The sequence below is a fragment of the Cyprinus carpio genome, chromosome B4 (genome assembly GCF_018340385.1).
Source record: "Cyprinus carpio isolate SPL01 chromosome B4, ASM1834038v1, whole genome shotgun sequence".
Classification (NCBI taxonomy): Eukaryota; Metazoa; Chordata; class Actinopteri; order Cypriniformes; family Cyprinidae; genus Cyprinus; species Cyprinus carpio.
Window position 1 is genome coordinate 5,579,735 of NC_056600.1, and position 13,405 is coordinate 5,593,139.

The 13,405-nt window shown below is 41.2% G+C and overlaps 1 protein-coding gene across 3 annotated transcripts in view; it reads left to right on the plus strand.

The window, feature by feature from the left end:
- The window catches only part of LOC109064006 (forkhead box protein P2-like), a 73,839-nt gene that overhangs the window by 39,203 nt on the left and 21,231 nt on the right, over positions 1 to 13,405 (plus strand). For all 3 annotated transcript variants that reach the window (XM_042722700.1, XM_042722698.1, XM_042722699.1), the window contains 5 exons: positions 1,399 to 1,576; positions 2,285 to 2,498; positions 4,056 to 4,160; positions 8,620 to 8,707; positions 13,120 to 13,203. In XM_042722700.1, coding sequence (XP_042578634.1) covers positions 1,399 to 1,576; positions 2,285 to 2,498; positions 4,056 to 4,160; positions 8,620 to 8,707; positions 13,120 to 13,203 — 669 coding nt within the window. The remainder of the gene's footprint in view (positions 1 to 1,398; positions 1,577 to 2,284; positions 2,499 to 4,055; positions 4,161 to 8,619; positions 8,708 to 13,119; positions 13,204 to 13,405) is intronic.

Genomic DNA, 13,405 nt, shown 5'->3' on the forward strand with positions numbered 1-13,405 from the left:
CTTACATGTCACTGAGTAGGTTGTAATGTATTCTGACAGGAGAAGAGGAAAGGGAAAGCGGATGGGAGGGAGAGAGAGAGAGAGAGAGAGAGAGAGAGAGCTAACAGGGTCTCAGCAGAAACTAGCTCTCAGTTTGCTAATGGACCTCTGGAGACTTTGTCCACAGAAGCAAACTTCAGTCATTTTTAAGCCAGACCTCCTAAAAAACAGCTAATAAATTGAGTCTGTACGACATGGAAATGCAACTACTATACCATTTTACATTTCCGAACAGCCAAGACTAAAGAACGGTGTCTTGTCGTTTCATCACAAACGAAATTATACAAACACTGAGCCTCACTTACTAACAGAATGAATTTGCATATATGACAATTTACATAAAATTGATATTACAAACTAGTACGGCATAAAATTACGTCTTGGGCCTGATTTTATGAAATATGAGAAGAATACATTTTTGCGTAAAAGTGTAAACTCTATTTACAGCGATTTATGTAGTAATGGTTTTACAAACAATTTAACACAAATTTGATCTGCTGTTGTTTCATGAATGAGGCCCAAATGGTTTCTCTTTAGTGATTGGGTCTAGCTAATTATTGTTTAATTTCACTTAGTTCAGTAATAATTTTGTAACGTTAATGTATATCTATTTTACAAGTTTATTTATGTCCATATTATGTGATGGTTTATGCTAAATTTTCATAGCTGTTTCATGAATGAGATCCGATGTACGAAAATGTTTACTGTAAATACTATGATTTTCGGTTTGATTTCACTTAATTAAATGCTTTGTTTTGAAGGTTTTTTTGTCATGTGTAACGTTTTACACAAAAAGTGTTTTGTTCACTGTGATTTTGCTAATCCTTTTTGTTCACAGGTAAACATCAGTGTTTACCTGATTTTACAGATTTATTTTTATCTATGGAAAGATTTCAAGCACAGTTGCTGTGCTTTGATCACTGAAGCGCTGCATTGTTTTTCTGTGGTTTCCGCCACCGCTGCTTCTGCTGCTGCTGTTGTTGTTGTTTTTGTTGTTGTCTTCGCCAGCTTATGCAAGAGGCTCGACTGGCGGTAAACAGGGCTCAGAGGGGATGGGGGTGGGTGCTGAAAATCTCCCCCACACACCCTCCCACCTACACCCCCTCCCTGTGGCCCCATAAGCTGTAATGGACCATTAGAAATGCAAGACAGTTAACTATCAATGGTGGAAAGAGGGGGCTCCACACACCCTCCCACCAGCATCTCACACAGATTTCAGTCCATGCAAACAGGCGAAGAGAACGAGACGGCTCTGTTTCACCTGAGCCACATGTATAACCAAACACACTTTCTCGTCCATGTGTGTGATTAGTGTTTTGCATGTACATGCTCACTCGCTCTCTCTCTCTTTCACTATAGCAACAGCAGCAGCAGCAGCAGCAGTTGGCGGCACAGCAGCTGGTCTTTCAGCAGCAGCTCTTGCAAATGCAGCAACTGCAGCAGCAGCAGCATCTGCTCAACATGCAGAGGCAGGGCCTCCTCTCTCTGCCCCCCGGCCCAGGACAGCCCACCCTCCCCGGACAGACTCTGCCGCCAGGTAACATCCTCACGTGATCATCTGAGAGCGTGCGTGGGTGTCTGCGTCCTCTTTTAAACTCCCCTTTTTTTGTTTCCTGCTGCATTTTCTTTGCCATTTCAGTTTTTTTCCCTAGTAGTCTTTCTCTCTTGCCTGTGTCTGTGTGCTTGTTGTTTTCCTCTCTCCCCCTCTCTCTCTCTCAGTCTCTCTCTCTCTCTCCCTCCCCTCCTTGCCTGTTGTTGTTGTTTACGGACTCGCAGTGCGAGCTCAGAGCTCTGAGGAAGACGAGCTGTTGCCATTTGCTTTTTTTCCTGGAACAAACACCTGGTGCTACTGTGTTTATCGAAATGGCGCTGGATGACAATAGTTTGAAAATGGCTCTTAATTGGAGTATAGCCGGGGCGACACAAAGCGGAATAGTCATTTTATCATCCAAGGGATTATATGATGATTTGATGCTGCACACAGAGGCTTGTTTATGAATGCATAATCATGTGCAGATGAGTTCCTGGTTGCTTTGCACTTTCGGATATCACGGAAACGAAGCGAGGGATGAGCGTCCAGGTCGATCTCACACCGGTTTACCTTCAGATGCTTAAGTGTGATGCTCAAGTTTCACAGCAGAGCAGAACAGGTTTACCTACCTTGTTAGAAAGGGGCAGATGGGAGCTCATGATGACAGTTTTGTGAATGATTGTGTCTGTAAACCTGTTTGTGACTCTCTTGCAGCTGGTCTGAGCCCCGCTGAACTCCAGCAACTTTGGAAAGACGTCACCAGTAGCCACGCCATGGAGGACAATGGGCTAAAACACAGCGGTCTGGACCTGAGCACCACCAACAACTCGTCCACTACCTCCACCAGCAACCCCAAAGCTTCTCCGCCCATCACCCATCACGGCATCTCCAACGGCCAGTCCCCGGCCCTCAACAACCGGAGAGAGAGGTACTCTAACACGCACACATGCATGCCAAAGCTATTAGGAAGGGCACTGGTTTATCCTTCCACTTACCCGATTACCACTGGCTCCTTGAGATCCAGCTGGATTTGCCATGTAAAATCACTTTGGATAAAAGCGTCTTCTCTGTTTCACTCGACACCAACTCCAAATCCCTTTTCAGACATACGTGATCACAAACCTCCCGATAAAGGGTCTTGTGTGCACATGAACACAAAGGCATGTTAACAAATACAAACCAAACAGCTGTTTAAACTGCTTTTCACGTGCGACATGAAAAACTAAAAGAACAGTTGATGTGTTTGTCCCCATTTGCAAAAGGAAAATGCTCGTTCCTGCAGGGAGAGGGCTGTGTGTTTTTGTTTGTTTGCTCATCAATAGTTTATTAATATCTGGATAACAGTTGAAATAAGATGAAACCTCCCACGAGACAGTGCGCTATTGAACGCAGTGCCTTCCGGTATATCAAACGCATGGAGGTGCATCTTTCAGTGGCAGGAACACACAGCTCACTGTACATTAAGTATTTAATACCTCGCTTTTCTTTTGAAATTGCTTTGCTGGCGCGGCTTGTCATGTAAATAGAATGCACTATGCCGGTGTGGCATTTCCTGAGCGTTTATACACGCAATGGGCCTTTTATACGCTCCGCGACTGCTGTTAGACATAGATTCACATATTTCTCCATGTATTATTCAGTCTGTAACGGCCATATGTTAGTACATAGCAACAGCCGCTGACTTCACTGGGGGTGGATGTGTTGTGTAATTGGTTTCAAGAACGTAGCTTCTTCACAGAAAACCCTTTCTTGAGAGAGATATCTTTAGAGGCAGAGAAGAAAAAAAGAAAAAAACAGAGAGAGAGAGACAGGGAAATAATTTAAGAAATAGGTTAGACTCTTTTCTCATGTGTTGGTGGAATCTCTCGGGTCCCTGGTCGTTCGTAATCACGGAGTGTGTTGTGTTGTCAGAGCCAGCTGCTTTCTAAGATGTGCTTGATCGATAATGGCAAGGTAAAACAGCCGGTGAGGTTTGTGTGTGTGAGCGTGTGCCACACGCAAACACATGCCTTGCTGGTCTGCTTAGCCTCACTTTCGCACATTAGCCCCTCAGCACCATTAGAACTGGCGGTCGTAACTTACCGCAATGTCTTTTCACAACAGGTTGTGTCCTTAAAAACGCCCGTTCGACTGCAGATGAATCTCCTGGTGAAAATTAAAGCACAGGGGCCAGTTTTCTGCTGTTTACACAAGTTGTCCGTAATGGCTTTACAAGGTGAAAGTCTGAGGAAAAAATGTTGATGGGTGATTTTACTTGGCCGGGCCATGTGTTTTTTAACACACTCGTGTCTCCTCAGTAATACTCTGGATCAATAATCACAAGGTGGCGTGATGTCGAGGGAGAGCATGTGTGTTTTTTCAGCTTTTCTGAGCATCAAGTCCACCAAATTGAGCCAGTTTGACCCAACTTTTGCTCATAGTATCCTGACAGGTACCACCACCATGTTTTCCACCACGTTTTTAATGCTCATTATTTCTTTTTCAGTTCATTGCATGAAGAGACCGGAGCATCACACTCTCTCTATGGTCATGGAGTGTGCAAGTGGCCAGGATGTGAAAGTATTTGTGACGACTTCGGACAGTTTTTGAAGTAAGTGATCATCAAGAGACCATAAGTGCATTAATATGCACTTAAAAATTTCGGTTGGCCTAAAGCAGTAATTTATCTGTTCCCCTTTATTTCTCTATTTTAATGCTTATTAGATGTTAAGTTGTTACTTTTTCAATTTAAGAAGTTTTAAACCTCAGTTCACGCACTTAGCTGTAAATCCACAAAACAGATGGTGAATCAGATTTCTCAAAGGCGCCTGTCAGCCCATCATAGGCAGTGCTCAGAAATGACCGTGCATCTCCACGGCTACGTGAGTGGATGATGGGCTTGTGTTGAGTGGCAGAAGCTAATGGCAACCCACATAGCCATGCGGTGTTGTCATGGCGCAGCTAACGGAGTGAAATGAACTCTTCATGCTCCATCAACAATTTAGTTAATTAGCTCATTTGTAATTGGTCGGCTTTGTTGCCGCGACGCGAGTGGGGGGACATCAAAGGAGAAGGTGTTTACAGTGCTGGAGATTGCAGGTTATCACGTTGCCACTCCGAGGAAAGAGCCTCACCATCAAAGAATGTAGAAAAGGGTTCATTTGAATATTCTAATTAGATCCGTAATTAACTGTGAAATAATAATCTGATGCGTTTGGTGGGTGTAAATGTCCACGTCAATTCTTGTAAATGGCTTTTGAGAGTGGCGACATCGTTCTGTTCTTTTATAAACCAGCTAGTCTAAAGAGTCCACTCCAAACAAGTCAAGAATTTAGCGCCTTTGAGTGTGTTACCATAGTTGGTCATGACTGTCAACCAAAAGACTGCATGTACCGCAACGTACAGAGTTAATTATCCCCGTCTACCCCATTGATGTACGTTTATTTTGGCTGAGCATACATCAGAGATCATGTGATCATTTCCCGCCAAATTTATCTGGTATGCAAATCAATGATTGAAGGGAACTAAATAAAAACGCTCGTTGTCTGACAGCCTGTGCAGTAGGATGCCATTACAGCAGTCATCCTCCAAATCTTCGTAGAAATGGGGGCGAAACACCCAGAATTGGAGACGCCCGTACTGTAACTCGTACATGAAAACGCTCCCACAAAAGGCAGCGTGATCTGAGATGGCGGGTGGCGCTGTGCCTTGGAGGAGCGATTGTCGTGTCAGAAAGAAGCTTTTAATGTCGTTCGGAGATGCCAGTCACTGCTGCGTATCATCCAGGTACACACGCTTAAAATGGTTTACATAAAATGGGTGTCAGATTCAAATGGCACCTTTGATGGGGAAGCAGGGGGCGGGGGGATCCACCCAACCTGCGCAGGCTTGTAGCTTGCGGAGAAGAAACCAGCCACGGTTTTGTAATCTTTGTTGTGTTGCTGAGAAAGTTGTCAAGATCAGCATTTAAGCGCAGCTCTGTGCTCTTTCATGCACGAGGCACCTGGTGAGGGGTAGCCAAGAGGTGCCTGACACGTTATATTAGCTCTGAAGTTCAAATAGACGTGCGTGAATGTGCATGCAAGCACACGGGTACACCTCGAGACGTGTGTATTAATGCAACAAAGCACACGTCTTGTGGGTCTGATTCGGGGCAACTTATTTGGGGGTTATGTGCAGCTAAAAGAGAGGTCTAATGAATTCATAGCGTTCTAATGTTGTTCTGCCACACAGGCGATTTTGTTATTGTTTAAGCTCCAGATTGCTGCCCTAGTTCCCTTATTGATTTCCTCTCACATGTTTGAGAAGAGTCAGGATGAGTAGGGAGAGAAAAATACAGACATACCCGCTGGCCTGTAATAAAGATTGACGTGCTGTCAACACAGGCTTGCCATTTGCCGTAGCGTCTTTCCCATGTAGACGCAATGTGAGATTGTGTATCTCAGTAAACAAACTCTTGCCCGTTCTAATGCAGGCAAATGAATCGTTCTTTTCACCTTCTTCGTTCAATCGTTCTTTAACATTTAATACCGGTGAAGCGACCTGCTGAGCTTTCGCCACTTAAAGTGCTACGTCTTAAACTGGCCGCTAATGAAAACCAACAGGAAGTCCTAGGTTAGATTAATCAAGCCCATGTCCAGTTGAAGGTCATGAGTCCTTTAGAAATTGCGAGTCATTTGAGAATTAGTGAAATTATTTGATTGGTCCATGATGGCTGGAAAGGCCCAAGTAATTCCTAATTTAACTCAGACGATTTCATTCTGTCTGTGGTTTTTCGATGCACTTCTCAGTCCGTTGCGTACCTGTCCATCTGTTTCTGAGACCATCAGAGCCCTTATTCCCCATCTCAAAACAAAAATCAATATGCCTAAAAAGTGACCCATAAATTACAGGCGGCTCCAGAGATGTTTGCTCAGAGCGAGCGGGCGGCCCTGTCTCATTCTCCTCTCAGCTCTCTGTTTGAACTAAACCCAGCGCCACAGGCTCATTAAGAGATATTGGTGACTGCATCTAACCCCCCTCTAGCCCCCTGCTTTTATCAATGCATAGTCAAACACCTACTGCCTGAATATTTCATAGCCATGCAATAATCTGGATGTAATCACCAGCACTAACTAGCTCTCGCTAACGTTAGCACTCGCTTAAGACTCTGTTGTCCTGTATTTCATTCTGCTGGTTATTAAAAAAGGTAATTGTGACTTAATTTCTCAGAATTGCTACTTAGTAATTCACAATTGTGACTTTATAGCTTACTTTTTTTACTTTATAACTTACTATTGGTACTAAATTTATAACAATTTATTTCTTATAGTTATTGTAACACTTTATTTTTCTATTAATTTTGACTATATCTTACAATTGTGACTTTATATATTCCCATTTTCTTATTTTTCATTTTTTTCTCTAACTTTTTGACTTTGTATCTCACAGCTGTGACTTCATGTCTCAGACTTGTGACATTCTCATATCTGTGCTTTTATATATCTCAAAATTATGACTATTTTTGATGATTGTGACTCTATAAATTTTCTGACAATTACATTTATTTTATTTACTCCAGGAGAAGGAAACGTGCTTCCATTATAAAAGAAAACCTCACGTTCCTAAAAGAAACAAGGAAAAGAGATTAAGATCTAGATGGGCGCTAATGAGAAACGGGGCGTGCGAGATAAGATTATTTAGTCGAGCTACCTGTCGGGACGGCGGAACTAGCCAGTCGTTGCTTTTGAAGCAGCTGTAATTTATGACATCCACCATACATCAAGTGCATAAGATAGCATTATAAGCATTGAAATGAAAAGGGTATTTGCAGCATTAGTTCCCTGCGAGGGACCTGATTACATGATTAATGAAATGCTCCTTTGCATGCACATTCTGAAACAGCAATTAGGCACGGGGCCGGAGAAAGGCACCGACTCTCCAGTCATCCTAGGCATTTTTTTTTTTTTTTTTTTTTTTTTCAATGCTATCTCACTCTTGATTTATAATGGAGAATATCTGAGCATTAGACCTGAAACAGTTACAATAGCAAAAGCGGGCGTGATGGAATGAAATAATTTTAAATGGGCACGGGCGTAATTGAAAGGTAGCGCCGTCCATTGTGTTCTCAAATGTCCTCTGCTTTGATTGGCGTGTTTGAGGAGGATTATGAATACGTTGTTATTTTGCGTTTTGCACATAAACAATAGCTTGCGCTATGAATAGAGAATGAATAGAGAAAATGCTTAGTAGTGTTAAAACTAGCTCTGTGTGGGTGGGTGTGTGTTTGCGTGTGAGTGTGTGTGCGCAATTTAAGCTCACACTAATGCACTGGAGGTTGTACTGTAAATGATCATTGAAGGGTCTGCAAGCTAACCTATAATTACAGGAAAGAGAGTGGCAGCATTGGCATTTCACAAGCATGTCTTCTAAAAGAGCGCTTTGTGGGTTTGTCACCAATGATAATTTAGATAGAGGCTCATTACTGAAAATCACAACACTTTTAAAAACCTTTTCGCCTCCGTGCGTTTGCCGGGAATAAAGGTCTATTTTAATGGCGGGCTTCTTTTGTGTCCTGCAGACAAAATCCAATCAAGGAAAACCACCATTGACTGCTCCAGCAGTCTGAAGTGGGGTTTTTTTTCTGCATAATATTCTAATGAAAGGATGAGTAGATACATTTAATATGTCGGCGGAATAATGCACTCTTCGTAGGAGGCGCTTTTTAAACGTTACTCGAGTTAAATTGCATTTATTGTATTTATTTCTTGATAAATGTAGAAGACAAAACCTCTGCGCGAGGCCTTTTGTATGCCAACATCCCTCATAAGCCGTTGTGTTCTGAGCACTGCCTCTCATTCGCATGACAGCCATGCTATTGTGATGTTAAACACCGGCTTTCAGTGAGCGCGGGACACACTTGTTAGACGGCTGCGGTTTGTTAAAAGCTAATGGGATGGACGTCCTGTAATCCAGAAATCATATTCATCAACAGTGGTAGTTGATCAACAGCAACTGTCTATTATTAGTCCAGCCTGTGTATGTGTGTATGAGGGGTTGGTTTCTCATCTGTTCTTCCTGTTTGCCTACAGGCACCTTAACAGTGAACATGCTCTGGACGACAGGAGTACCGCCCAGTGCCGAGTACAGATGCAGGTGGTACAACAGCTAGAGATACAGGTACAGTAGACACATGAATATAAGCATATATGCATTTACAGAAACAATTCACCTAAAAATGACAAGTCTGGCATCATTTACACACCCTCATGTCATTCAAACCTGTATGACTGACATTCCTCTATGGAACACAAAAGCATGTGTTTTGAAAAATGTATTGGTGTTTTGGTGTCCGTACAGTTTGGTTTAGTGTTGGTTTGTTTAGAATATGAAGGTGAGTAAATGACAGAATTCTCTGTTTTGGGTGAACTATTACTTTAAAGACAACATGAAATGACATTCACAATGCATGTGTGATTTGTAAGCTGATTTCTCTACAAATTGAAAATATTGTTGCATTATCAAAACATTAACCAACCTGTCTCAGCTTAGCTTTACCTAGTTTGTAATGTATACTTCAAACTTTACATTTTATATGTCGTTTGGATAAATCATCTGATAAATGAATTAATGGAAGCATTGGCAGGTTGCGAGCGGGACTGTCTGCTTACTGTTTATCTAGCAGGGCTTGAAAATGAAAGAAAATCCAATTGGTTCACTTCAAGCAGAATCGATATTTAAACGTTTCTGTTCCTGCGTTCCTCTGTATTATTATCGTTCCAAAACCGGTTTGCCTAGAAAAAATACCGGTTAATAACATTATTTTTTAAAACTTTTTCCCTTCCTATAAAAACAAAAACAATAAAAAAAAAAATAATAATAATAATAATAATAATAATAATAATAAAGTACAGTGTTTTCTACTCAAAAAAGAGAACCCTTTGCACTTAGTCACAGCCAATACAGCATAATCTTTTCTAGATTTTGGCCAAATTATAGGCTACTAAACAAAAAAACAAAAAAATCTGTTAATGCTTTATTTGTAAAAGTTTTTTTAGAATATTTAAAAATGTTTGCTGCTTTGTTTAAAAAAAATTCTACTCGTATAAAATTTTGTTTTGAGAGGAAAAAATAACAAGTCGTGTATGCTCGCGTCACATTTTGTTGTTAGGCTAGATTCAGGAATAATGTGCTAAAATGCTGGTAAAGCAAAATGTTTACAAACATTCTAAACACCATATATATACATATATATATATATATATATATATATATATATATATATATATATATATATATATATATATATATACACACACACACACACACACACAAATAGGCTATCTATGATAAACAGAGTGATTAGTTTCCTTCTCTCCACAACAAATCCTCTAAAGTTAAGGCTATGTGTTGAGGTTATAAAAACATCAATAGGTGAAATTGATCCCTACCTCGATTGGTATGAATCCAAATGTTTCCATATTCGCGACGCATTTGGATGCTTCGTTATTCACTTGCATGGACATCATCCTTCACATCAGCTATATCAGCGCAGTGAGGCGGTAGTCACGCTGAACGCAACAGATTGTACAACGGAGCAGTGCAACTTTTTATGTTTCTTTAACTGTATTTTATTTTAATAATGAACAGGCTGCAATGTCACAAAATATGTTGTGTCTGTGTGCGTGTGAGGCGCCAGTGCCATATGGTCATACCATCGCTGGTTGGTTATACAGATAGAAGCAAAACATCATACAAAACTGTCAAGATTTGCAAAATAAAACTGTAAAGCTTTTGCAAAATAACGAAAAGTATTTTCCGCTGTCTCGTTTTCCTTTCGCTAACGTTGGATTGCGTCACAATAAACCGTAACTCGGCACATTTTTTTCTTTCATTTTGTTAATCTGTCAATGATTTAAGTGAAATACATTTCATGTTGGCCAATATAGGCTATTCCTTTTTATGTAAGCCTATAGTTTTATTCTGTTTTCTCTGTTCACAAGCGCTGCAGGTGCACATGATCTGTTAAATCCATCTTACACTATCCTCGGATAAACTCTAATGCATTGCCATTACAACTTACCTATGATGAATTTACAGCTGAGCACGGGCATTTCACGAGTTGGATGCGTCAGCATCACATTTGCATAACTGAATTCCTGATTGGTCGACAGCAAATTTCAAATATTAAATGGAACGATAAAATAACGTTATTAACCGGTTAATGGCCATTTCAAATTTTCGATTCTGTTTGGAACTATAAAATTAGATTTTGTTTCCGTTTCTGGTTCTGTTCCTGTCAAAATTTCATTTGAATTAATTCAGAGCCCTGTTATCCAGTGACAGACAGTGGAAGTGTTCAGGAAACATGTTTGAAAACAATCATTATTTATATATTAGTCCTCAATTTAGAGCAAGACTGGATTTTATGCATCAGGCTTTGATGGAATTGTGAAAAGTGGGTGTTCAGTACCAACATGTTTTGCTTTATTTTGATTTCATGTTGTCTTTAACACACACTTGTTCAACTTTAACTGTTTTTTTTGCAGCATAACACCAAACATTTTGCTAATTAGCTTGTTGCCATAAAAAACATGAAGTGCATAAAGTGAAAAATGCACAAGGGACACCTTGAGCAAATCCATCCCAACAAAGGTGAAAGCCATCACAGGCCTTTATAATTGAATCATGGTTTGTGCTTATTTTCTATCCCGTCCAATTAATATGCGCGCATCTGGGCTGGACTGTGTTAATTAAATACACTTTGCACCTGAAGGAACCTCTAAAGAGAGCCACTATTTTCAGTAGCTGGAGCGTGACCTTATTAAGGTGTCACGCTGGCGAGATAATGAGAGCAGTGATTGAGGGATGCTATTACTCAGCGCTGCGGCCATCTCTCCCGCCAGTTAACGCTCTGTCCTTTGCCTCACACCTTTTTGTGCATCATGGGATGTGGCGCACAGGGTTAAAATCCATCTTTCTTCTGTTAATTTCAAATAAATAACCAGTTTAACTTGCAGAATAATTGCAGCCTGTGCTTATTTTTTTATGTAAATCTAGCTGTTCCCTCGCCTCGCCTTTGTAGTGCGGATTGCTTTCTGACCATGGCTCCTCTAAGCCTTCGTGATGCCCATCTGAATGCAAGCCAAGCGTTCCCCTCAACCTTTAAAGGTTTTTACGCTCTGTGAAACCCTCCCTATTTATTTGTTGGGCTCTTGAAACAGAACAATGAATAATTCTTGTTTATATGTAAAATAACAGACGGACATCACAATTTCTCCCTTGACTTGTTCTCTTGTTCGCTGATACCACAAAGCCGGCGTGCTTACACTGTGACCAATTACAGCAGCACTGCTGTTTTCTGTCCTTCTGGGCTTTTTTCCACTCCTTTTGGCGTTTTTTTTTTTTTTTTTTTTTTTTTTTTTTTTGTCCTCCGTCAGTGGTAATGAGGCCTGGTTCAGAGCTCGAATGCTGGCTCACTGGCGGAGTTCAAGGCGGTGCACCGTGCGGGCCGGTCCCTGTCACTCTCTGTGAGTTAGATTGATGATAACAGATCGCCGGGGCACTAACTGGACCTCGGAGGACCCGGGAGGAGGAAGGGAGGCGGGACCGACTGGCACTCTGTTTGCGGGACCCCTTCACCTCTCGGCAGCTGCTAGATCCAGTCCAGCCCTAACAGTGTCCACAGGACTTTGAATCGCCGACCAGGACCCTCTAATTTATGGCCTGAGTAGCTTGTTACTGTCAGAGCTCTGCTGACCTAAATTCTGCTATTGACAAAAAGATGAAGTGCTATTTGTTTTCCATGACCTCCGAGCACCACCTTCAGCTCTCCATCACCGCACCATGAGGAATGGTTCTCTTATCTTTGCTTTAATATGCCTCTCTCTCACTCTCAGTGGTTCTCAACTGGTTTTGTTAGACATCAAGGGTCCAACACTATACAAAACTACTTCTTATCTAAAAGTAACAAAGATGTCCTAAAAATCACACACAAAAGGGAATCACTTTGCAGTAAGGTTATATACCTGAATTTTACGGCATTTATTCATCTTGGTTAATGTAAATTTTTAACTTTAAAAAAACTTTAAGAATTACTATTCACCTAAATGCATGCTGTAAAGAAATAGTTAATTGTTATAGTTCATGATGCCTAATGCATTTTAACAAGGATCTAAATGGAAATGGTTATTAATACTATTTATTAATATTGCCAATACCTATATAGGCCACAATTTTGTCAAAAAGTTGATAAGCTTGTTTATTGTTCTATCCCAACTATACGCAAGTGTATGGTTAATTGCATTTTGTATTTGCATTTAACATTGTTGTTTTGCAGCTGTCCATGACCCCACTGGAAAAGACCTCTGGCTGTTTTTTGGGTCACGACCCACCGGTTGAGAACCACTGCTTTATGTCTGTGTCTTTGAGGCGAGCTTAAGGGAGCTGGTCCGGGCCGTATGCAGGATTTATTACAAGCAGACAAGCTTGATAACAAGATGTATTACTGTGGTAGTCTGGGGAAAATCACTCATTTCCAAAACCGGTCTGTTTTCTTTTTTCTCTCTCTCCCTCCCTCTTTCTGCTAACAGCTTTCTAAAGAACGTGAGCGTCTTCAGGCGATGATGGCACACTTGCACATGAGGCCCTCAGAGCCCAAACCATCACCAAAACCGGTGAGTGCATATTGGTACGCGTACAGTAAACAGGAATTGGATGGTAAATGAGCTCTCTAAACACGGCTGGAGGATGAGAGGAGAATGGGATTTGTAATGCCTGCTTTCTTGGGACCCTATCAGGACCAAGAGAGCATTAAATCATACACCCGATCTCAGCCAAAAACACAAAGCCATTACACTCTGATGGCTTTAGCACAGC